Source organism: Astatotilapia calliptera, chromosome 9, assembly GCF_900246225.1.
Source record: "Astatotilapia calliptera chromosome 9, fAstCal1.2, whole genome shotgun sequence".
Taxonomy (NCBI): Eukaryota; Metazoa; Chordata; class Actinopteri; order Cichliformes; family Cichlidae; genus Astatotilapia; species Astatotilapia calliptera.
This window is the reverse complement of record NC_039310.1, coordinates 14,495,227-14,518,391: the sequence shown is the minus strand read 5'-3', so window position 1 is coordinate 14,518,391 and position 23,165 is coordinate 14,495,227. Positions and strand designations below refer to the sequence as shown.

Genomic DNA, 23,165 nt, shown 5'->3' with positions numbered 1-23,165 from the left:
CAAAGTTTTTCAAAGCGTTTGTTTGTTTAGTTTCATAATTTTAAAAGTATTTTTTATGTTTTAAATGAGTGTTAACAGTACCTTAAATATATATGGTACACAAATAATAAATAGTCACTGCACAGGACTATTTTTAGCCTGATGTTTAGAGGATTTAGGGAGGAAATTATTCATTAAACAGGAAGAGATGGCCTGGTGATCTGTCTTTACATGTTTACAGCTTCCTGTGTTGAAGACAACAGAAACCCATAAGGGTCATTTTCATATCTTACTGTTCCAACTCCACTTCTTTTTCTTTCGACAGTTCCCTTTATGGGATGCCACAGCAGTTAATCTACCTCCATGCATCTCACCCTCCCCTGTCACACCAGCCCTCTGCATGGCCTCCTTCCCTACTTCCATAAATGTTCCAAATGTCCATACCAAATATCAACACTGCTGAAATCTGGTATTTATACTGGACTGATATTAAGTCAACAGCATTGATACTTTGTTTCTGTCCTCTGAGTTCAGTATGTAACCCAATGAATTGTTATTGTTGGTTTGTTTTTGTTTTAGAAATGAACAAGTATACCTTAAAGATGCACTATGAAAAATGTCTGAACACTTTTGTGTTGCTTGTATCGACAAGCCAGTATCGACATAGGCAATACTGGCCCTGTGTTTACTTGGTATTGGATCGATACCAAAATCTGGAGTATTGAACAGCACTACTCTTTGGTCTTCCCCTTTTCCTCCTGCCTGTCACCTCTATCTTCAGAATCCTTTGGCCTCTGTTCCTTCTCCGTGCATGTCCAAGCTGTCCAAACTGCTCAACCTGATCTGTCCCTCTGATGCCCTCATTTCTAGTCATGTTAATTCTGGTCACTCCCAATCAAAATCTGACCATGTTAAGCTCTGTCACTTCCAGCTTAACCTCCTGTATTTTTGTAAGAAAGCAAAACTTTTATTCGTATAGCACATTTCAAGACAGACATCACAAACATCAAAAAGAGAAAAAAGAAAAGTTAACCAAACACAAATCTAAAAAGATGAGTTTTTAACTGTTTGTAGAAAGAGACCACTGAGTTTGCAGATCTCAGGCTCAGAGTGAAAAACTTCCAGAGTCTGTGCAGTAAAAAGCTTTGTCACTGCCACTGTCTCCAAATAGATTGATGGATGGATGGGTTACAAACTTTTGTGCTAACAAGTTTTTAAAAAGTTATGCTACTACTGGGTAAAAATAACAAGTTAAATGTACCTTTTTGTAGATAAATTCAACAAAAATATTAATAACAGAGATTATAGATTATAGATATGAGATTATATCTCTCGGCTGGCCTGGGAACGCCTTGGTATTCCCCCGGATAAGCTGGAGGAGGTGGCTGGGGAGAGGGAGGTCTGGGCTTCTCTGCTTAGGCTGCTGCCCCCGCGACCCGGCCCCGGATAAAGCGGATGAAGATGGATGGATATTAATAACAGCAGATTTGTTGCTTCAAACATTTTAATCATGACTTTTACCCACAACCTCGATACCAAGAAGAAAAGAAGTAGAAGGTTTGTTATTAATATATCGTGCTGTCCTATTCCACATGCCTTTACAACAATTAACAAATATAAGAGTGAACAATGAATTCATGATTTGCTATCTCCATGAGGACTCTAGTGTTTATCTGGGACTGCTCTCGCAGGGTCTTCATGGACCAGAACTTTCACCACAACCTCTGGTGGTGAAGTTGTGTAGGTGGTCTGACTTTTGCCGGCTGACTCTGGGCATTTTTTGCCCTTTAAACTATCATCAGATGCCACAACAAAGTTGGAGGAGGGGTTACATCCAGTCTGACCCCTCTGCTGCAGGATGTCCTTGTTAGCCTGGGACCTATAAGTGTTATAGTTAGTCACATGATTACGTTATTCACCTTTAGTACCTGCTTAAAAATAATACCTACAAACTGGGTGAAGCCTTTTCTATTTCTGTTACCTGAACAGGTGAGACATAGTTGGGGTTCCTCCCAGATTTAACAAACATTGGTCATCTGAATGTGTGCCATTCATGATTATCTGTGACCTTGCTGAGCCCTAATAGAATCACACAGAGATTCAAATATGTTGATTTTACTCCTTAAATTTATTTTTTTGTGTATCTTTAAACAATCAAAGTTTATTTGTATGGCACATATATAGACGGATTCACCTGTGAGTCCATGTTGGAGGGCTCTGGTGTGGGGGAGATGACAGGACTCTCCTTCCTGTAGCGATGGGCTTTGAGGTGCAGGCTGTCAGAGAGGGCATTGAGTCTGAACAACAGTTCGTCCACTAAACTTTCACACTCCTCGAGATAGTAGGCCTGAAAAAAGGGAAAAGTCTATTTCTATATTGGAAGGAATCAAAATAATTTAGTCAACTGGCACATTTCTAGGAACAAAACAAGAGCTACTGACCACAATCGGAGTGTTTTTAAATTCAAGCTATATCTACCTACATAAAGCAAGCTAACTGTTCTGCATTTTTTCTTCTTTTTTGAAGCTGTTACTTACCCTCCCCTCTGTATGGTTATCAATTCGTGCTTCTTGATGTTGCCCAGTAGTCAGCTCAGAGACCCTGAGTCTGATGTAGTTTGCCAGTTCTGCAATGGTGATCAAATTCCTCCTGCTGTGAGATCTTCTGGCACTTCTAACCAGTGAGGACATCACACCAATCACCTACAAGAAAGACACAATTCTTACAGAACAATGAGGTGATCTCAGATAGGGTTGCTGTCTATCACAGAAATCAACCTTTTGACAACAAGTTTTACAAGCCCCCCCCCCACACACACACACACAAAACAAAACAAAACAAAGCAACCAACCACATAAACAAAAAGTAATATTATGGGAAACATGTACCACTGCTGTCCACACCACAGCAGACAGATACAGAACTCCACAGGTGAATACATCGCAGTCAGAGTGGAGGAGGCCTCTGTTATTGCTGGTGGCTCTGAGTCCCCGGTAGAGGACGCAGGGCAGGGTCCTAAGGAGGACGTGAATAGGGCTGACTGCCCAGGAGCTTTGAATGTGCAGCAGATGACCCAAGCAGGACGATGCCATCAGCAGGATCACACCTGAAATCTAGCACAAGAGAAGATGCAACAATTTCTAGTCATTTTGGCAAGAACACTTTGCAAAATATATCAAATATCACCAATGTAGGTGCAATAAATGTCAACTGCTTTATTTTGCAGCAAGTACTATTACAGTGCTTGGAGTGAAGACCTTTCCTAAGAAGAGTTATAAAGTGTTTACCATTGGCCATAAAAGACTTGAGAATAAGCGGGAAAGGAGTTTAGCAGGGGTGGCAAAGGTCCTGTTCACCCTCAGCACAGCCACACACTTGATGGTGAGAAGGAAGAGCATGATGCCACGCAGAGTACGGAGAAACTGTAGAGGAAAACATATCTCTGCATTCTTAAAATGTACTCTAACTACAGTGCAAACAAGCTGCTCATAATGATCGCCTCACAGGGTTTATTCTTTATTTTCCAAGAGAAGGTGCTGTAAATTTCTCTCACTTGTTCCCAGGAAGCCAGGAGGCGAACGTCCACACGGCCTCTGTGGTTGTTTCTCTCCAGCAGCTCTGCAACGCTCATGATAACAGCGGAGTGATAAATGTGACACACATAGTGCACAAGTGTCGCTGTGGGCACACCGACCTGCAAAAGACAGAAAGAGGGAGAAAGCTGCGTTCACTGTGCTTCATGGATAATTTGACCTTCAGATAATATTTCTGTGTGTTTTGCTTGTCAGGGTTGTTAGACAAACAGCCACAGGTTACTTTATTCTTCCAGTGAGGTTGTCGTGATCTTGTTTGGATTAGTGTGCGCCTGACTGAGAGCTGGTGTGTGCGCCTGCTTTCTAAAGTCTTACAAACATTTATGCTGGAATGATTATTTTGTCTCGGGCAGACTTACTTCCACCCAGCTGCAAGGTGTTGTCCAGTATCCAATCAGCCCTTGCTGTCCCATACTGGACACTTGGCATGAGATTTGTATGAGAGACAAGAAGAGGAAGAGAAGCTGGTCAGAGGGGAGGAAGGAGAAAAAAAATGTATTCAAATGTGTTGTAAACCTTAATCTGTAGCATCTTTTAAGACTCAGTCTAAAAGTTAGTGTAGTGTTTTACCTTGCAGACCATAACGGCATAGTCCCAGGCAGTAGGAGTGTGATGTACTCTGACTGAATGGACTTCCAAAGAGGGCAGCAGGACACCGGTGGGGCTGCGCTCAGCAAGCAGCGTCACACTGGTGAACAAGTTCGGTGCGGGGCTGTACAAGGTGAATTGAACCTTCAGGGCCACCGTCCGTCCGTCCAACCAGCCAGCTGAACGCAGAAGTTTCAGTTTTGATGCAGAATCAGACCTGCAGGAGAGGAGGAGAACTGATCATTATTTGGAAGCAAAAAAAAAGGTGAGTTAATCAACAGTTTCCATCGTGGATCTCTCACTTTGTGTGCCCTAAGCCAACTGTAGCGCTTGGTCCTGAGTAACAACTAAGGCGACCGCATAGCGTTGTTGAAGTCATAACAGGTACCTGGAAATTGTGAGGCAAGAAACACAACTAAAGTACAGAGACAGAATCTAGAAATCCAGATTTTACAGTGCCATTACAAGTTTAACAAATGTACAGTACAGCATTTTTCTTAACTAATTGTGAGTACTTATAAGTGCAGGAAGTCACGCATTCCTTAATGTAAGAAAATATGAATCTATCCTTCTATCAGTTCATCTTTGGTCACAAACCTCAGTTGGAGAGGTGTCAGATATTTCAATCTTCTGCAGGATTGGCTCTCCAATCACAATATGTGGCTGCTGAATGACATCAGAATGTCACGATGTGGTGCTTTGGTTTGACTTTATGACTAATCTTAATTTTGAAGGATCAAAGAGAGGTGAACACGTAGTCAGAGTTTTCTTCACCAACCTGGAGTTTTAAGTCCCTTTGGAGCTTAAAGTCATAGCTTACCTCTGTTTGGGCTGATGTGTGCTCGTACAGTGACTCTATCAGACCTGTCTGTGACCAGTTCCACCACTCCGTATGCTTTTGTATCAACATAAATGAATGATCACGGTTCCTAATAAAAGATAACATCTGATTTTTCTCTGCTTTAGAAGTAAGTGTGAATGTCAGTGAGATATACAGCAAGAGTGTTCGGGTGCTACCTCACAAAGTGTCTTCTGACAGCTCTGTTGAGCTGGTAATGTTCCCTGAATGAGCTGTCATAGGTTATACACATCATCAGGGAAAGCATGGCGACACTGAGAGACAAATCCCTGCATGAGAAGGAAAAGCACTTAAAAGTCTTACATCAAATATAGAGGGGTGCGCATGCATTCGCAAAAGCACACCTCAGGGTTTTATGAATAACAGCCTCTCTTCTTTTCCTCCTATGAGTTTTCCTCAGCTCTGCCAGAGTCGGTGGCCGTACAAGACCCAGGTACCGAGCTCGCCGTCGAGCTCGGAGCAGCTGTAAACGATAAATAACCGAGTTCACATTGCAGAAGGAAAAAACCAGAACAACATTAAACTCTACGAGCGTCTGATTATTACCTTTTTAAGGTGTGAGCGTCGTCTGTAGGGAAAAGCAGACTCAGTAAGCTGCTCTTCAGCTCCATTAATGCCTCTATGGCTCCAAAGTTTCATAGCCTCAATATTGAATTCCCTCAATCTGAAAAAAGTATGAAAGTCTGATGTTTTTCTGTGCCAACAGGAAACAGCCAAGGCCACTGCAAGTATCTGTAAAAGAAAAACATCAAGATGATATTTTTATTTAAGGTTTGTGCCATTATTTAGTTGTGTAGCTGATTATAAAAAGCACATATTATGTTACCAAAGCTGGCTGAATGATGAAGATGCAAGACATCAGGGAGATGAAAAGAGAATGGACCCAAAGCAGAACCTTGCCACTGTTAAACCTAACACATCAAAACGCACAGAGAGGCTTCAAAAGCGTGACACTGACACCCGTGATACAATATTATAACAGATAAAACAGCAGATATCACAATGAACATTACTTTCACTACCTCATTCCCAGCACTGCAGAGAGCACCAGGCAGGAGAGGGACAACAGCAGACACAGAGTCCAGGCCAAACAGACACGCCGCTGACATGTTGGTCTTTCTCTCAGTTTGTCGGTGGCATCATAATAGCTTCCTCTCTCAGAGGAAGAGTCTGGTGAACATCGTCCTTGGAGACCTTTCTCTTTTTGACCTTCATCTTTTGCCCTGGACAAACAAGCTCTTTGGGTTTCATGAAACCTGCTGCTGCCAGGAAGGAATTCAGACTTGTTTTTGTGGGGTGCTTCATCCACATTACTGTATGAAACCGACAGGTCTGCATCCTACAGCAGAAAAAGAAAGGTCAGGCAGTGATGTTAGAAGCTGTGAGAATGACAATGAGGAGAAATGGAAAGGAAGGGAATACAGAAACTATTCTGAGGTGTAACCTGGTATTTCTGCATCCAGGATTCATCCCACTGCTGGAGGCTGCTCCAGGAGAGACGGCGGTCAAACGTGCTGTCGCTTAGTGAGAGGGGGTCTGTGAGGAGATAATAAAATAAAAGGATAATGAACAATTCAAGAAAAGACACAACAAAATTCAAAAAGAGGTCCACAGAAAACCAATTTACCTTCAGAATATTCCTTTTCAGTCTTTCTGCATTTTACACGCTGGACTCGTGACCCCGTCGGCTGTACCGCACGCAGTCGAAACAGGAAAGACACCGCTGTTGCTACGGGCAGCACAGCTACCACGCTTACAAGCCCATTTGTTACAGCACCAGCGGACACATCGACAAAGCCCAACGCAAACAGCGGCTGCAAATACAGAATAAGTAGATGCATCATTGAGCTGTAGGTAAGGCATTTCAGAGCTCTTGCTCACCAAATCTTCAACTTTGAGGGCCTACCTGATCATCCGTTTGTGCAACGATTACTGCACCAACACATGCGTACCCCAACAGCAGCAGCAGACACACACTTAGTCTTTGAGTATGTGTGAAGGAGCTGGGAGAGGGGCAGCTGTACACGGATACCCACGTATGGAAATCAGCCAAGTAGTCATTAAGCTTGAGACGCAGCATCTGCAATTACACAGAGGGAGACCTGGGGTGACACAGCAGCAAATATTACATTAAGTTTTATGTCTAGTGTAGATTAACTCACTGTGACGATGCCGAAAATAGTTTTTATGTGAACATGAGTGTTGTACCTGAGCAAAGTTTATCCCCTGAGTGCAAACACGCAGCATCCTCTCCACTCGGCCATCGCCTTTGTTCACAGCCAGCCAGCACTGGGCAGCAAACAGCCAAGAGCATCCCACCACATGCCCTCTGAGCACCTGAATAACAAGTCAAACCACCTTAAAAGTCCACTCATCAATGAAAAGGTGTGTTCACAAACAGTTTTTGTTATAGGATTTTTTTTATTACCTCAGATACCTCCACCTGTGTAAGGTACCAATCAGGGGAAGGTCCAGAGTTGTCATGCCAGATGTGAACCCCCCACACTGGGCCCAGGCTTTCTGCTGCACTGTGGGGGAGCAAAGACACAGAGATTATAGCACGTGGTAATGAGATAATGAAAAATTACACTGATTTATCTCCCTTTTTCTTACATATTGAACACAAACACAAAGAAAAAAAACTTGTTTCTAAATCACTGAGGATTTTACCTAAGTATGAAGATGTCTTTAGAGTTCCTCCTGAACAGAGTGCATCCTGGGACATGTAGTTCTTTTGTCTGTGAGAACCCATCTTCACCATACAGTGATATGTACACCTGGTCAATATATAAAGATTAAAAAAAACATTAGTCTGGGAAGAAAAACTTTTAAAAACTTTTTTATGTGATTAATTCTCTTACACTAATCTATAACATGTTCTGAATTAGTGTACGAAAAATATTCAGATAATTTAATAAAGCATGTCAAACGGCATCAGGTGCTACAGAATGAGGAGTGTTACAGTTTATCTGCTTTACCTGCTCTGTATGCAGGGAATAGTATGTGGAAAACAATGGGAAAATGGGAAGAAAGACAACAAAAAATGAAATACACAAATACAGTGGCCATAAGGATCCAGGAGGAGCATATTTTGAGAACAGCTAAATACCAAAGGAGCTGATAAGTTTGAAAGAAACCAAAAACAGCCCTGCCTTTGCACTCATACGGGCTGCAGAGCTGAGACCCGTGTGGGTTGTAACTGCGTAGAGATACGGATCAGATGCAGAGTTGTCAGACAGGTAGTGAACCCTTTGACTTTGCGTTGCAACAACATCAGCTCTTTTACACGCCGCCAACCCCGCGACGTACAGGCACACGAACAGCAACAGCATGCCCAGCACTGTCAGATCAGTGGATGCGCTGAGGTTTCAGAGAAGCAAAGAAAAGGAGAGAGATGCCTTAGAGGATGCGTTAAATATCAACACTAATGTTATATTTCTATTTTTCATCTACGGTACATTTTGTTTGCAAAAGAAACTTACCGGTAGCTTCAACAGGTCAAGAGGTTGATATATTTCAAAATACAAATAAAAGAAAAAAAATCTAGCAATCCGGTTTCATTTTATTACGTTTCAAACCTGATGAGCAAAAAAATCCTACTGTTTCTTTCTCCCCCCCCCCCCTTTTTTTTGGTAAAATGCATGTAAAAATATTTGTGCAGATCAGTGTTTTTTGTTATTTTCCAGGTCTCGGTTGGTCACCTTAGGAACGGGTTCACATCTGCTGTGCTGTGGATGCTCTGGATCTGCTGCTGCTTCACGGTCAGCGGTCTCAAACGGTGGCAGCTAGGATTCAGCAAATATAAAGAAGCATGTTAATCACCTCTGCATCCAGATTTGTCCTCTAGTGTTTGTTTGTTTTCTTATATTCTCACACACAGACACACTCACATGCTTTACCTGCAGCTGACAGCTGAATCTGTGTCTGCTAGCTGTGTTCTGCAGCCCTGATGTGTCCAAGCCCCCTGCTGGCCGTCCCAGGACAAACACAGACTGCTGTCCACTGTCAGACTGTAGCTTATCTCTTCAGTCAGGTGATTGGCTCTGGGTGCTTTACCAAAATCAGCATTAAGCAGTGCCAAGTGACCAACACCTGCAGCTGGAAGTTTTGGGAATTTGTTACAATATTTCCCAGCGAACTTACTCAAAGCATGTACATGTTAGAAAGATGACTTGACTGACTCATACTACTCAGCTAAAACATACATGGATCAATTGATTTCTATTAAGTTTAACTGAGATTCTGGGTAGATTTTTCACTCCACAAATAGATGATCAGTCTTAAAAATACTTTGTAAAAGGACAGAGAATTTAACAGAAGGAAAGACCAGGAGGGCAGAAGAGTCAGAAACAGAAAATGGTCTTACCGCTGAGGTAGGATGAGGGCAGAGTGATGCGTGAGGTGTTGCTCTCCCACCTGTAAATCTTGCGCAGATGGTGCATTCTAGGAGTCGGCTTTTCAAACATCCTGATACAGCGGACACTCACGGTTAGATATGTGCCATAGTCTCACCTTTCAGTCAAAACTCATTCAAATTATTCTGTTATTATCTGAGTATGAGTATAACACGGTGCTGTAATAATACCTGAAGAGCACCATGAGGGGAAACGCCTTTTTGGTCGTGGGTCTGAAGAGTAGAGTGAACTGGATGGACTGCAGCAAGTGTTCCTGGGTAATGTTGAAGCTGTGGTAGTTGACCCGGCTGCGCAGGAGGGCGAACTCCCACGAGGAGCTTTTCTGCAGCAGAAATTTAGTCTCGTGTTGTTGGAGTAAAGATACAACACTGCACGTTTTAAGAATTTCTTTTCACAAAATCTTATTATGAAGAACCTCTCATTTTCCACAAACAAAAGAAAAGGACAATCAGCAGCTCACGTTTCTTTGTGTGTGACGAAGCTCGGTGTTGAATGGTTGAATGAGGGAGGAAACGTGGATCCTTCTCCTCGTGTTGCACTTGTAAAGACTTAGGTCAACCACTGGTCCACTCACCTGGAAATCCAAAGAATAAGTAAGAGAGATGTCTCACCTTTAACCCTGTTAAGCTGAACCATGAAATAACTGGTAGAAAATGCATCATTCACAGTTTATGTTAAACAAACAAAACCGATAAAGGGGTTAGAGTTAAAAGTCTCACTGATGGTATAGATGTTAAATCACTGTATGTGCAACTACTGAGCAGGTCTCACCTGTGTAGGATTGGCCCAGGTGTAAGGACTGTGAGCAAGCTCGGTGAGCACAGTGAGGACACACGGTCCATGCTGGAGAAACAGAATCTGGATGAAAGAAGCAGGCATGTAGACCCTGACTGAGCCACTGTTTATGACTGTGGAGGTGTTGTTTTGGGATGCAGCATACAAATTAATGAGGCTGCTGCTAACTCTGTGCTCCTTGGTCTCATGAAACAAAATGTACTTCTGGAAAACAAGAAAAGGAGGATGAATTTCATTAAAAAACTAAAACTGTGGAGAAATAGTTTTAAATGTGTTTTGTCTCACCAGCATGAGCTCTGATGCAGCCTGCAGAATATCAGCTACGAGCATCACCGCTTGCTTTTCTGGAGGTGAACGTCCTTGTTTGATGTGGCCACTGGTGGATGAGTTCACTGCAGTGCTGTTTGGAGTGTTTTCATCATTTCTTAGGTTTCCATCAGCAGTTGAGTCTTCTTGTGTAATGTCAGGTGTGAAGGTGCAAGTAGTCACCACCTGAAGGCTGTGTGAAAGCAGGGTGAGCGCTGTATTGAGCACCTTCTGGTTTATAATGTAGTGGCGATAAGCACTAGATGCAGAAAACTGCTCGGACATCATCTGAATGTGAGCTGTTACTCGTTTGGCACTTGCTAGTGTCACCTAAAAGGAATAAAGGAAGTATTAGAAACAATCTAGCATCTACAACCCTGCTCCCAGTTTGGTTTTGTGAGTCCATCCACTCACCTGACTTGTAACTCGTAGCAGGTCGTTCAGAATGCAAATATTGTCTGTCATTGACTCCTAGAATGGAAACATAACTGAATGATTAACAGTAAATGGACTGGTTCTTATACAGCACTTTTCTACTTCCACTCCAAGCACTTTATACAACAGGCCTCATTCATAAAAACACTTTCCTTTTTGATAAAGCTTATAGTTAGGACTGGATCAGGTGACCCTGAACCCTCTCTTAGTTATGCTGCAGTACACTAGGACTGCTGGGGGCATCCCATTATGCACTGGGTGTGTCTTCTTCATTCACCTCCACCTGTTTATACACCAGTATTGCATTCAGAGGCTTAAACGAGCATTGATTAGTTGTCTTTTGCTCTCTTCTCTTTCCTTCTCTTTCCCCTCAGAGCCACGTGAGATGCTTGATTTTTCTTTTCTTTGATCAAAACTCGATTTTAATGCTACCGCTCTTCCTCCCAGAGAGCCGGGGCTGTAGAACAGAAAAAGAACATTGTTGTGTTTTATCACTTGTGATGTCAGTGTGTTTACCTGATCGCTGCTCTCAAGCTCACACAAGGTGCGAATGAGCACAGTGCGCATGTGCCTCTGTGCATGTGTGTTGGCCTCTGTTTCCAGGCTGAGTCTGTTCAGGATGCTGGTGAGGAGGCTGATGTAGTTACGAATCTCCATACTGTTCCCAAGCTGCACCAAAGCCGACAGGTTCCTCAGACCGGACTCCGACCTGGAGATGGTGAAAGTAAGGATTTGCATGTTCTATAGAATCTATATTATTGTTGACTTGCTCAGATTGATGCTTTGTAGTTTAACACACACAGTCGTTCTTAACAGCAGCTTTTTGGCTGACAGCATAAAATCCCTGAGCGTGCTCAAGCTCAGTGCTATTTAAATCACCAGCAGGCCCTCTTAAGTAGACAGCACGAGACATCTGCATATCATATCATCATAATATGATCACATGGGGGTTCTTACAGCTCAAGATCAGGATCATGATGGGAAGAGGAAGATGAGGTGTCTCTGAGGAAGCTTGGTTGGACTTGTACTGTCACAGGACAGGGTTTGGTGGCTGACCCATATGTGCTGCTTCTTATTTCTGTGTAAATAGTTACTGCGGTGACAACAGTAATAAGAGCAATAAAAAAATAAGAAAATATTAGAAAAATAATAATTCTGTTAATGCTCCTTAAGCAACAGTGTGTCTTTGTGTGTTTACCTTTATAGTCATCCCTGGGGTCACCTGAAGGAAGGCTGAAGTAGTATTGGAAGTCTCTCCCCTGGTACAGTGTCCTGGGGAGTCGGTCTCCTACACTGAAGCTGTACTCATACACTAAGTCCTTTGGCACACACACACACACACACACACACACACACACACACACACACACACACACACACACACACACACATTTCTGTGAAGACTGGCATGCCAGGACCAAGGTCAAAAAATTTGGGGTGATCAATTAGTAAAATTATGGGGTCAAGGAGAGCCCTGAAGAGGTTTACTTCAATCATCGGCAGACAGCTCCGAACTTCAAGCACTGAGTGGCAATGTCTTGTAATAAAAATGCACTTTGAAAATCTTTAATCAAAGCAGGAAGAGTGTTAAAAGCATGCGACAGAAAATACCTCCTTCCCTGAGGTGCAGAAGATGCTGAAGTGTGTGTGTAACTCGAGTCCTCTGACAGGCTGCACCTGGCACGCCAAGCCCTCTGGAACAGGATTGGTCTGTAAGAACAGCTGAGTCCGGCCCAGACGCCTGCTCTGAGATTCTCAATTCATCAGACAACAATCGAGAGGATCATTAACAGACGGAGACTGACTTTAAAGGCAATGTGGGCATTTTAATGTTCAAGTTAAAGTACTGCAGTAAATGTAAAAAATAATATATGTCTGTGATTTTGTCCTTTTGTCCCATTATCCTGTTTTATAAATCTCTAATAACTCTCGCCTGGGCTGGTCTATATGTAGCCATCCCAAACTTACTGGCAGTGACCTCCAACATGTATCTGCTCCTGGGCCTCAGACTGAAGGGCTTGATCTTGAGAAAAGAACAGGAGATTCCTGTAGAGATTTTTAAAAGGGAAAAAAAGATGGCTAAATGCTGACACAGTGGCACAGAAGCAGGAATTTTTCTGCATAATGTACCTGTGTAAGTAAAGGACTCAAAGAGGCCTCTGTTCAGAGGATTTCGAGGTAAGTCGAGCAAAGTCGGTGCCTGAATTGCCACAAAAGGCTTAGAATCCACTAGATTACTCCCTTCATCTTTGTGTAATCCCATATCAAACATCGAGACGTCTCCTGCACTGAAGCGCTCACCATCTTCACCTGGGAACGATCGTGAGTGAGTACCAGTAAAAACCATCTCAGATAAGAAATAAACAGTGATTGTAGATATGAACTGTACCTCTGGGTCTCCCTGCTGACATCCCTGGGTCGCCTTCCTCTGCGTTTGGAAAGGGAGCACCATAATCTGGATCTGTAACAGAACCAGCTTTAGTGCAATAATAATAACAGTCAAGCAACATAATATTGCCCCATATAACTGAAAAATATTCTTTATATTTGGAAAAAGTTATTTATTTATGATGGGAACTTTCTTCATGTTGGTTCCAGGTTGGTAAAACTCTTTCACAAACTGTATTTTTATTGTAATTTAATCCGTTTAAATTGTGCTAACAGCATCAAATTATATATAACTTAAATAGACTGAGCTTATATGGCGATTTTAGATTTTCTCACCTAGTCGACCACCCGCATTGCTACTCTCCAGAACACGAAAAGAAAAGTCCCAGTCGGCAGAGGAGTCAGACTCCACTGACGTTTCACTGCTAATGTCCCCTTGGATCAAGTAGTCGGAATATAGGACACCATCATTGTTGAGAACACGTGGACTAGACTCTGGCAAAGCTGCGGGGTGAGGAAAGAAGTCACATTTAGTGACAGAGTGGTACGCTCCAAGTCATGTATATATATTTGTTTATACAGCTAATAACACACCAGCTTTGTCTGATGTGTCTCCACTCCTGGTTGTTGATGCCCCACTATCAGCCAGGTCCACATCACCGTTTCTGGTTTCAAAGGTAGCCACGGTAACGGCTGAAGAAGATGAATAAGGGGTCGTCTGGGTGTTCTGTGACACATTTGTAACAGGAGGGTGTAGAGTAGAGGTGGCAGGACTTTCCATGATGGCAGACATGGTGCTGAGATCTACTGTGTGGCAAAACGGGACTAGAATAGAACACAAGATTTTACTTTTTTAATTTAATTTCCATTTTTAGGGGAATTTTTGGGGGAATTTTCTTGCACAGTGGCACTGAATTTACCTTCTGTGAAAGGCTTGGATGAAGCATTGACCAGGTACAGACTCCAGGTGTACTGGATGTGCCGTGCAGGAATGTGGCAGGCTTCACACACGGTGCCGACAGAGAACGACTGATCCCAGTTCACACGGTCTCCCCGACACTCAGGGCAGTAAATGGACAGCTTCCTGGATCGGATGCATTTAGGCGCATGTTAAACGTCACTTAAGAATTAAAGTGCTGCTTTTAATCAAACACTTCTATTTGATTCTGTTCGGTTATGTGATTCAATTGAGACTTTATGAAGAGGGCACACCCGATGAGGTTTGATGTTACAGTGAGGAAGGTCTCTGATGAAGCTGAACGCTCTCCGCTTTGGACAGTGAGCGTGAACTGGAAATGGTCAAAGTTGGTTTTTAAGAAGCTGGCGGGAAATTTGAGCACCAGCGACGAAGTGGGAATGTGCTGGTTGAAGCAGGAGCTGGTGATGGTGCTCACTGGTTTACATGCCCAACTGTAGCTATACAGAGAAAATCAGAAATTCTGTTAACTTCCAAACACACATTAAATTTCTCAAGGTGAAACAAATACAACTAAAAATGACTAAGATGTAGGAAAATCCACCAAAATATAATATTTACATATTTATTGGCATTTTTTGCCATTTATTTAGTTATAGCTGAGCCCAATGTTGGCGACTTTTGGCAATTACAGCTCAGAAATGCTACTGGCAAATGTTATGTGGGCCAGACGTGCAGCCGAAAAACAAATGAGACTCTAGGCACCCAAACTGCAACACAGAGACGAGAGAGAATAGCTTTCTGTGGACACAGCTCACTAACCAGCTTCAGAAGGAGCGGATCTGGAGAGCGCAGCTAAGCGAGCAGCTGCAGCAACAGGAACACACCCATCATGAACTGCTCAAGGCAGAGGAAAAGCCTCACGCTATAGGACAAACTGAATTTTGATCCAGGAGTTAAATAGTGAGTAAGATACCCTCAGTCAGGAGGAGGACCTAAAAAGCAAAATCTCAGCAAACCTTGAGCTGAACACTAAACTTACAGCAGAGGTAGCGGTGAGAATGGGAACGTGACCACTTCCATAAACATTTAAAACCAGAGGAAAGTGAACATTCTTATCCGTTTTTCCTCATTGAGGCGACAGCTTCTGGCTTGTTGCCTATTAAAGGTGTCAGGGCTCAATTTCTACCTGAGTGGGTTCGTGGGGAAGTCAGGGTCGTAAGATGCCTGCCCATCCAGGGTTACTATGGTGTTCCTGTTGTTAAGGAAGATGTTGGTGCCACCCTGGATGAAAGCCACAGGAGGGCTCGGCATCACCTGAACCTTTACGCTGTAGTTACTGTACACCACACTGCCGACGACCTGAACCTGCAGGAGAAACACAAGCCTCGATCATTCGGAATAATCGTATAGCAACAGAAATAACGACTTGAAATGGAGAGACCGGCCGTTAAATAGTTCTTCTGTATTATTGTATTATTATTACACACCCTGGCTGTAGCCGTATAAGTGTCATACTCCAGGAGATGGCTTTGCACTATGAGGATCTGCCTGTGTGTGTCTGTGAGAGGCAGCGGCACTGCCTGGCCTGCAGAGTCGAATAAAGTCCAGGAGTAGCGCAGGCCTCTTGATACATCACAATCCACTTCCGTTTCGTACGTCACACCCAGATGGACAACCTCATATCTTCGTACCTAGGTGCAAAGAGAAGGTTGTATTGTCTTTTATTAACTATGCTCCGCCATACGTACTTGTGAGGTCTGGACAAAGAGCTACCTGTAGTTTAAGAGGCCCCATGTTTTTGACAGGTGGAGGCTGACAAGGCTGGTCCACAACAAAGATGTGGCTGCTCAGGGAAGCAGAGCTGACCAGGTTAGACGCCGTCACTTCCACTCTGAACTCTCCCGTTCTGAGGAGGAAAAACATGTTTATTAAGCACACTTGTGTTAGGCTACATGTGATTTTCATATTTATCTGAAAGACAGATAGTGAAACATACTAACAAGTTTGTAAAAGGTAAATACAAAATTAGAGAATCTTAATCCTAACTTAATCTAAACTTAAAGTCCGATTTGAGTTTACAAGGAGAATGAAAGCCCAAAGTCTTGTTAAACTCTCTGACTCACCTGTGGAAGATGTGCCGTTCTGTGCTCTGTCCAGACCGGCTTGTTCCATCCCCAAAGCTCCACAGGAAGTTGATGTCGGTCCCCATATTTACCCGGCAACTGAACACCACTGTATGATTCTGCAAAACCGAGGCCCGGTGGACCAGCCTGTTGAGCTTCACTGTTCTCTGGATTACCACCGGGAACATGTCAGAGGTAACGGCCATCTTACCATGTGACATGATTACAGACACATTATACCTATGGTGAGGAAAGGTGGGATTTAAGAGGGGTTAGTTTAATTCACATGGTGTTTGATTTATTTAATCATATTTTATTTAGAAGCTGTTGAGCTATTGTGTTTAAAGACATAATGACACACAAATGCTACCAAAAACATAACCTCCTTGGTGCACATAATAATGTGGGGATGAAGAACGTTTTTTTAGCGTTAGAAGACTTGAGAAGGACCAACCAACAGAGGCTGGGTGATTCTAGTTGTTTGCCAGTTTCTGTTATGACTGTTAGATTACAAGTTAAAATTTATGCATGTAAACCAACTTCACATGTTTTACCCTTGTGACAGTTTTGTTGACTTTTTTTTTAACTGTCAGGATTTGAAAAACAAAACGTATGTAACCTTGTCCGTGGATGAACACTTTTAAGGCTCTGGCTTATTTAAAAAATCTCCAATTATTTTATTTTAAAAATGTTGCACATGCCTCGCTATTACCTGCCAGGCTTTAGGTATTTTCTAGTGATGATCCTAGAGGTAGTTGTGGCTGATGTGTAGTCTCCAAAGTGCCAGACGAACACTGGATCTGGTACGTCAGTCACAGCTTGGAAGATTATATCTGTATTTGTTGGATATGCTTGCCTTGCTGCAAAAATCCTCACAGCTAAGGATAAGAGACACACATGGTCATTACAGATAAATCACACCAAAGATAATGACACTAATTAAAGATAACAACAACAACAAAAAAAGACAGAAACATTTGGCATCAATGCTGTGACTCCTCGGTGGTTACCGTTTTAGATTTAGTCTCACTTGTGGTGACAGCTTCCTGTTCTTTGTACACGCTCTCACACCTCAAGTAAAACACTTGATTCTCAGCCTGACGCTCAAATGCAACCGTCCTAGTGTGGTTGAAAAGCTAAACCGTGACCACTTCCTGTGCTCCTGTCATGTAGCTGCATTTCCTGTACAGCGGTGATGAGCTCACCAGCAGCGAAGCAGCCACGTTTGACCCCGGTGCACCTCTAAAATAAAACCTAATGCTTTTCTAAACCTAATCCCGGCCTGGCATGACCTCCCATGGATGACTTCTGAATGTACGGATGCATGAACTCCTAGTAGGCCTCGAGACACCACTGATGAATGATGGCAGTGGAGAGGATCGATGCTGTGAGGTGATGCTGTCCTACAGCAGTGGCGATTGAGTGCAAATTGCAGCTGGAGTGGGCGGAGGTGTGAAGGTTATCAAGGTTTGACGTGTGAGGGTACCGCCGTGTCAACAAACAAGATTGTAAGCATATGTGATGTTGCCATGGTCGCTCTCATAGGTGGGGGCTACATTTAGTGTGAGGCTGAGGACAAGCAGGTGTTTCATGGTGGTGAGCAGCTCTCACAGAAACAATCTCACCTGAAGTTAAATGATTCCCACACAAGATCCCTTTAAGGTGAGAGCAGCCGGGAGATAAGACCACCTGCAAGACCACACGACCACATGCAGAAAGCACACACACAAAGACACACACCAATGTGAGATTAAAGGATATCTCCATTCATATTTGATTTTTCTTCTCATCGAAGAAAGAACACAATGAGCATAAATGCTTTTAAAATCTTGTATCTCTTATTTCCCGCGGTTATATAATATCCCAGCTATTGTTTTAAACATACTGAGCCTTTCTAAAAAAAAAAAGAGAACTATAAAATGTTTTAGTTGTTTGCACCTTTAATTTATTAATACTAGCATAATTCATACAAAACCGTTGCATTTTTTAATGACTGAAAGCTGAGAACTCACAACATGTATTGTCTTCTGCTTCCACCCATAGAGGCATGATGCATTCACTGACACTGCGTGAACTCCCTCTGATTCGAAGGTCCACTTCTGAAAATGATGAGAAGCGTTGAGTTTTCAGATTAAAAAACATGACAGTACATTGAAGGATGAGGGATATTTCAGATGATGGAGATTAAAAAATCAGGTCACCTACAGAAAACTGCGTTCCTTCAACAAGAAGAGGAATTCCATGAATTCTTATTTGCAAAGCTGACAGTCCGGCATCAGAAGTATGTATGCCATTCTGGCTCACTAGCGTTACAGCATTTTTTTCAGTCCTTCTGCAGACCCAGCAGATTTATGGTGTTGGCTACTGCTTAAATAATGTTTGAACACTTAACCTTCTACTTTATCTCAGTTTGAACACACCAGTGGCTCTGAATGAACAAACTAAGCTCTGAGGAGCTTTGATGAGCTTTAATGAGCACATCAAGGTTTGCTTATGCTCTTTTCCCTGTCACCGTAGAAGAGTTGTGTAATGACTCACAAATACGTAGTTATGCTAATCAGTAATTTTGAGGATTATGCACATTTTGCACATTCAACCTGAATAAAACTCCCTCAAGAGCTTTTCTCTTTGTTGCAATTTTTCCAAGATTTTTAGTTTATTATTTATACGTTATGATTCTTTTGGAAAAACTCTAGATGCAATTGGTTTTAAAAAAAAGAGTTACTGGATTTACCAGATGAGTATTAATCTAAAGAAAAGGTTTTTTAAAAATACATTAAAAAAATACATAAAATACATGAAAAACAGGGCAAAAACATCAAAAATTATTTATCATATATGTTGAATGTTCAGTTATTTTATATTTTTTGGTTGTTTCGTTTTTCTTTTTTTTTTAAAGCTAACATTCACAGCTGATAAAATTCTTTGAAAAGCTGACAATTCAAGTGAGCAAAACATCTTTCTTATATATATTTTAGATATATAATATTTTTATATTAATATTTTCCTGCTGGAAAATCACAAACAGGCCAAACTGCATATATGAGCTTAACATAATAAACACATAAATCAATTTCCCATTATAAATCCCCAAATAGCTATTTCCTTTTAAAGCCAAACCTGACAAGTTAATTAATTTAGACTCATTTATAAGTTATTGTTGTGTGATTTACCACTGTGCTGTTCAGACAGTGTGGCTGTGAAAGGGAAGCTGTTTCTTCTTCCCTGTGAGTAAAGCACCAGCAGAACTCAGCTGCTAATCTGTCACTTACAAACGCCTGCAGAGTGACGGGATCGGCCCAATATGCAGCCACACCCTCAGTCACACCGTCAGAGTCCAAGTGAACCGTGGGGATGCAGGAGGGAACATTCAGGGGGCCGTGGAGCAAAGACACCGTTAGGTTCCCTGGAAAGGGTGGCAAAATGTACAAGTGGAGGGTGGAGGAGAGTGTGGAGAGAGGGTTGGAAACGGTGATGTCTAAAAAGAAAACAGAAGACAAAAAATACACACAGAGCAGACAGGATTACTCATACGTGATCCCTTTCTTGATTAATTAACTGATGAAAAAATCACCAGCAAACACATTAAATTTTCTCTGGTGAACTTACTTATTTCGTATTTGCCTGCAACATTCAAAATCCAATCGGATGACACAGTAAAGGAGCCATCATCCGTCACGTTGACCTTTAGGGTCATCCCCAGAGACTCCACAGTGACATAGGTCAGGGCCTGGCTGCTAAGACCCAGGATGCCTGGAAATCACACAAATAATCATGTAAAGGATAAAAAAAAGAGCTTTGATATAAAGTGCTTAAAATTCTACAAATCGTGGAAATAATACACAAATATTCAGAGGTTATTAGCATATATTCCAACATACTTAAACTCATTAACAAGCATCAGTGCAGTCCATTAACTTTCTGAATAAAGCATTGTCTAGCAACTATATAGAAAATGTCGGTTTCTCAACAAAAGAAAAACAATCAAAATAATTTAAAAACCTATTTATTTGCAATACATTGTAAGTAATTTTCATTAAAATTCTTCAAATTATATTAAGTTTAAATGTACAATATATATCAAAAATTTAACACATACTAGATACTTGTAATGACTTCACACAATACAACTGTAACAGCAAAAATGTGCCTTATGTTTGATACTGCTTGTTCAGTTTCTGTTGAAATACATTTTGATAAGTATAATTATTTTTAAGGAAACATTTAAATCTAAATTAAAAAATAAAGAATGGAAAAAAGACTGAAAACAACATTTTAAATACTCAGTTTACAGATCCCGTCTGCCTGTGTGAAAACATGAATAATATTACTTGCAATAATTTATATCAAGAAATAATATGATATAATAATAAAAGTCCAATTTATAGAAGCCAAAACTACAGGTTCTACATTATGTGAGACCACAGAAAATACACAGTAGGATAAAAGTAAATTAAATTAAAACAATTTCAGATACAGATACGCAAATAATACCTGACAGTGTAAACTAATAATTAATGCGTTCATTGAAGCAAACCTTTTCCAATCAGGGAATAACTTAATTAAAGCACGGGGGTGAAGAGTTGCATTTCAAAGAACCTCATTGTTATAAAACACTGCAGCAGCTGACCTGGTGGCTGATTGGAACGTCCAGCGAGGTTTCCTTTCACTTCAATGACAAAAGTCTTCCCAGCCTCCAGTCTTGCTGGAGAAGTAAATACACTAATGTTGTGCAAAAATGGCCCTTCAGTTCTGTAGAGCGCCATGCTTCCATCTTGTGCTTTTCCAAGAGGTAAGTTCAAGGTACTGGAAGAGGAAAGAAGTTATCCAGGACAAAAAGCTTCTTGCTTTAAGCTTTTAAAATGTACTTTAGTGATGACACGACAACACAAGTTTAAATGAGAAGAGAAGCGGCAGCTATAGTTAGACATCAAAAGCAAAAGAAAGCAATCTGCTACCTCACCTTTGTCTTTCACTTCCTCCTTTCACGTCCTTTGTTCCTTCACTGGGAGATGTCTTGAAACACTCTCTAAACACTAAACCACTGAGCTGGTTCCCACAGTAACAGGTCTGTGAAGACAATGCAGCCACTCCATACCTTCCACAATAAACACAGTGAAGGTTAGTGTTTTACATACTGAGAGCACATGTCACATGTCAAATAAGCCTTTGTTGGTATTCTAATGATGCTTTAAATTTCTGTTACATCTTCTTGAAAACAGCACTTTTGATATATATACATATATATTCTTTGTTTGTTTGTTTTTTGTATTAGAGATTTGCTATTGGGATTTTTTTTATTCACAAATTTTATTCATAAATTTAAAAATATTTTTGTAATTTCTTAAATTATTTCAGGATGAGAATATATTAAGATTTCTGAGAGTTTGTTTTTAAGTGCTTTTACACACAACAGATGATGCCTCAAATATGCAATAATAAAAGGCTGCTATAAAAATTTGAATATTTCTTTAACCTGTTACTGTCATCACTGTCAAACAATTTCAGACAAGCATCCACATTTCATCTTCATCTGTAATGCCCCCTGACCCGGAAAGCTCTTTTAGCATTTCTCCACCAGCTCACCCCTCATCCAAGCAGTGTGCAGAGCAGGCTACCGGGTCAAGGTCACGGGCACCGACACCCGTGGGTCCGTGAAATCCGAGGGAAGAGCTCGCGCTGACGCATCCGATGAACCAGGGTGAACTCTGCTGACCTGATGAGGAGGCCAACGCGGACAAGGAGTGCAGTGCAAAGAAGACAAAAGCGCGGAGCATGACTGCTCGGACACGGGCCTCGACTATAGAGCGAAACTCGGGATGAACTGCGATTGAGGAGGACGCTTCAAGTGGGAGAGAACGAGAGAACAGGAGAGAGGAGCAGGTGCACCGAGACCTGCAACTGTGCATACAAGGTGTTTGGGAGGCGTGAACAGAGAGGGTAACTGTATGCAAATAATGGGTCAAAGACCACGTGAGGGAGGAGGGAGATCGCGTTAATGATCGGGAATCTAACAGAAAAAAAATCACGGCCTTTTGTTGCTGTGCAGGAAACGCTATTGTTGTTATTACTAAGTTTAAGGCGCGTGTTACCATTGTAGTTATTTAAAGGTGAAGGCTCAGGTGCCCTGCACCTGCGTGTGTGAAGATGGAGTGATCCCCCACTTGCCTTTGCTAATAATTTGTGCAAAGCTTAAGGACGTTTTTGAATTTAAATACGAGAGCAGCTGCTTCGGAAGCATCAAAATGCCCGTTGCAAAAATAATAATAATAACACTGTTGGATTTTAATGCAGCAACGCATGTCTGCTGCGCTGTAAGGTCACATGTCAGTGACACCCAATGGCTGGGTGTTTTACTGGACTATGAGACTTGCATCAAATAAAGCCTCTGCAGCGATCTGAACTGCTGCTTCGTTTGTGGCCAACAAAGCAGCATCATGCGGCCTTTAAGGCAGAAAACTGAGATACGTTAAATGGAAAGCCGCAGTGAGAGAGAGGAACGGCAGGTGTTTGCTTTGTTTTACTCCAAGGATCCGGCTCCATGATCATAAGAATTCTGCTTGACACTGAATTAAACTGCACTAAGCTCAGGTGGCCTAAAGCGACCTGGTCACATGCTTCACGTACAGGTTATAACATTTACTGAGCCATTAGACACTCAGTGCCTTTCAGTGATTTGATGCCCAGCAGCCCCTTTTTTTCAAGCGAACTGATCCAGAGGATGTCTCCAGACTCGTTTCTCCTCTGTCACCAGAATTCCAAACA

At 42.0% G+C, this 23,165-nt stretch overlaps 1 protein-coding gene across 1 annotated transcript; it reads right to left on the bottom strand.

The window, feature by feature from the left end:
- Nucleotides 1-1,465: 1,465 nt before the first annotated feature.
- On the bottom strand, nucleotides 1,466-22,943 carry pkd1l1 (polycystin 1 like 1, transient receptor potential channel interacting). The gene is given in 60 exon segments (XM_026180921.1): nucleotides 1,466-1,858; nucleotides 1,961-2,058; nucleotides 2,174-2,326; nucleotides 2,517-2,681; nucleotides 2,868-3,092; nucleotides 3,267-3,401; nucleotides 3,533-3,673; nucleotides 3,932-4,036; nucleotides 4,143-4,377; nucleotides 4,463-4,548; nucleotides 4,758-4,826; nucleotides 4,981-5,089; nucleotides 5,178-5,288; nucleotides 5,364-5,482; nucleotides 5,566-5,751; nucleotides 5,846-5,930; nucleotides 6,042-6,358; nucleotides 6,464-6,555; nucleotides 6,647-6,833; nucleotides 6,926-7,099; nucleotides 7,228-7,356; nucleotides 7,448-7,547; nucleotides 7,690-7,796; nucleotides 8,172-8,379; nucleotides 8,721-8,804; nucleotides 8,919-9,117; nucleotides 9,386-9,486; nucleotides 9,605-9,756; nucleotides 9,895-10,008; nucleotides 10,206-10,433; nucleotides 10,515-10,865; nucleotides 10,950-11,006; nucleotides 11,487-11,679; nucleotides 11,928-12,063; nucleotides 12,169-12,289; nucleotides 12,582-12,724; nucleotides 12,939-13,016; nucleotides 13,101-13,280; nucleotides 13,360-13,431; nucleotides 13,695-13,862; nucleotides 13,953-14,183; nucleotides 14,279-14,442; nucleotides 14,571-14,774; nucleotides 15,464-15,642; nucleotides 15,765-15,968; nucleotides 16,051-16,183; nucleotides 16,401-16,640; nucleotides 17,113-17,278; nucleotides 18,026-18,089; nucleotides 18,413-18,499; nucleotides 19,673-19,878; nucleotides 20,010-20,153; nucleotides 21,031-21,206; nucleotides 21,364-21,498; nucleotides 21,987-22,201; nucleotides 22,204-22,338; nucleotides 22,341-22,369; nucleotides 22,372-22,424; nucleotides 22,426-22,573; nucleotides 22,925-22,943. Coding segments are annotated over 60 exon segments (8,862 nt in total). The 3' UTR covers nucleotides 1,466-1,641.
- Between the last annotated feature and the right edge of the window lie 222 nt (nucleotides 22,944-23,165).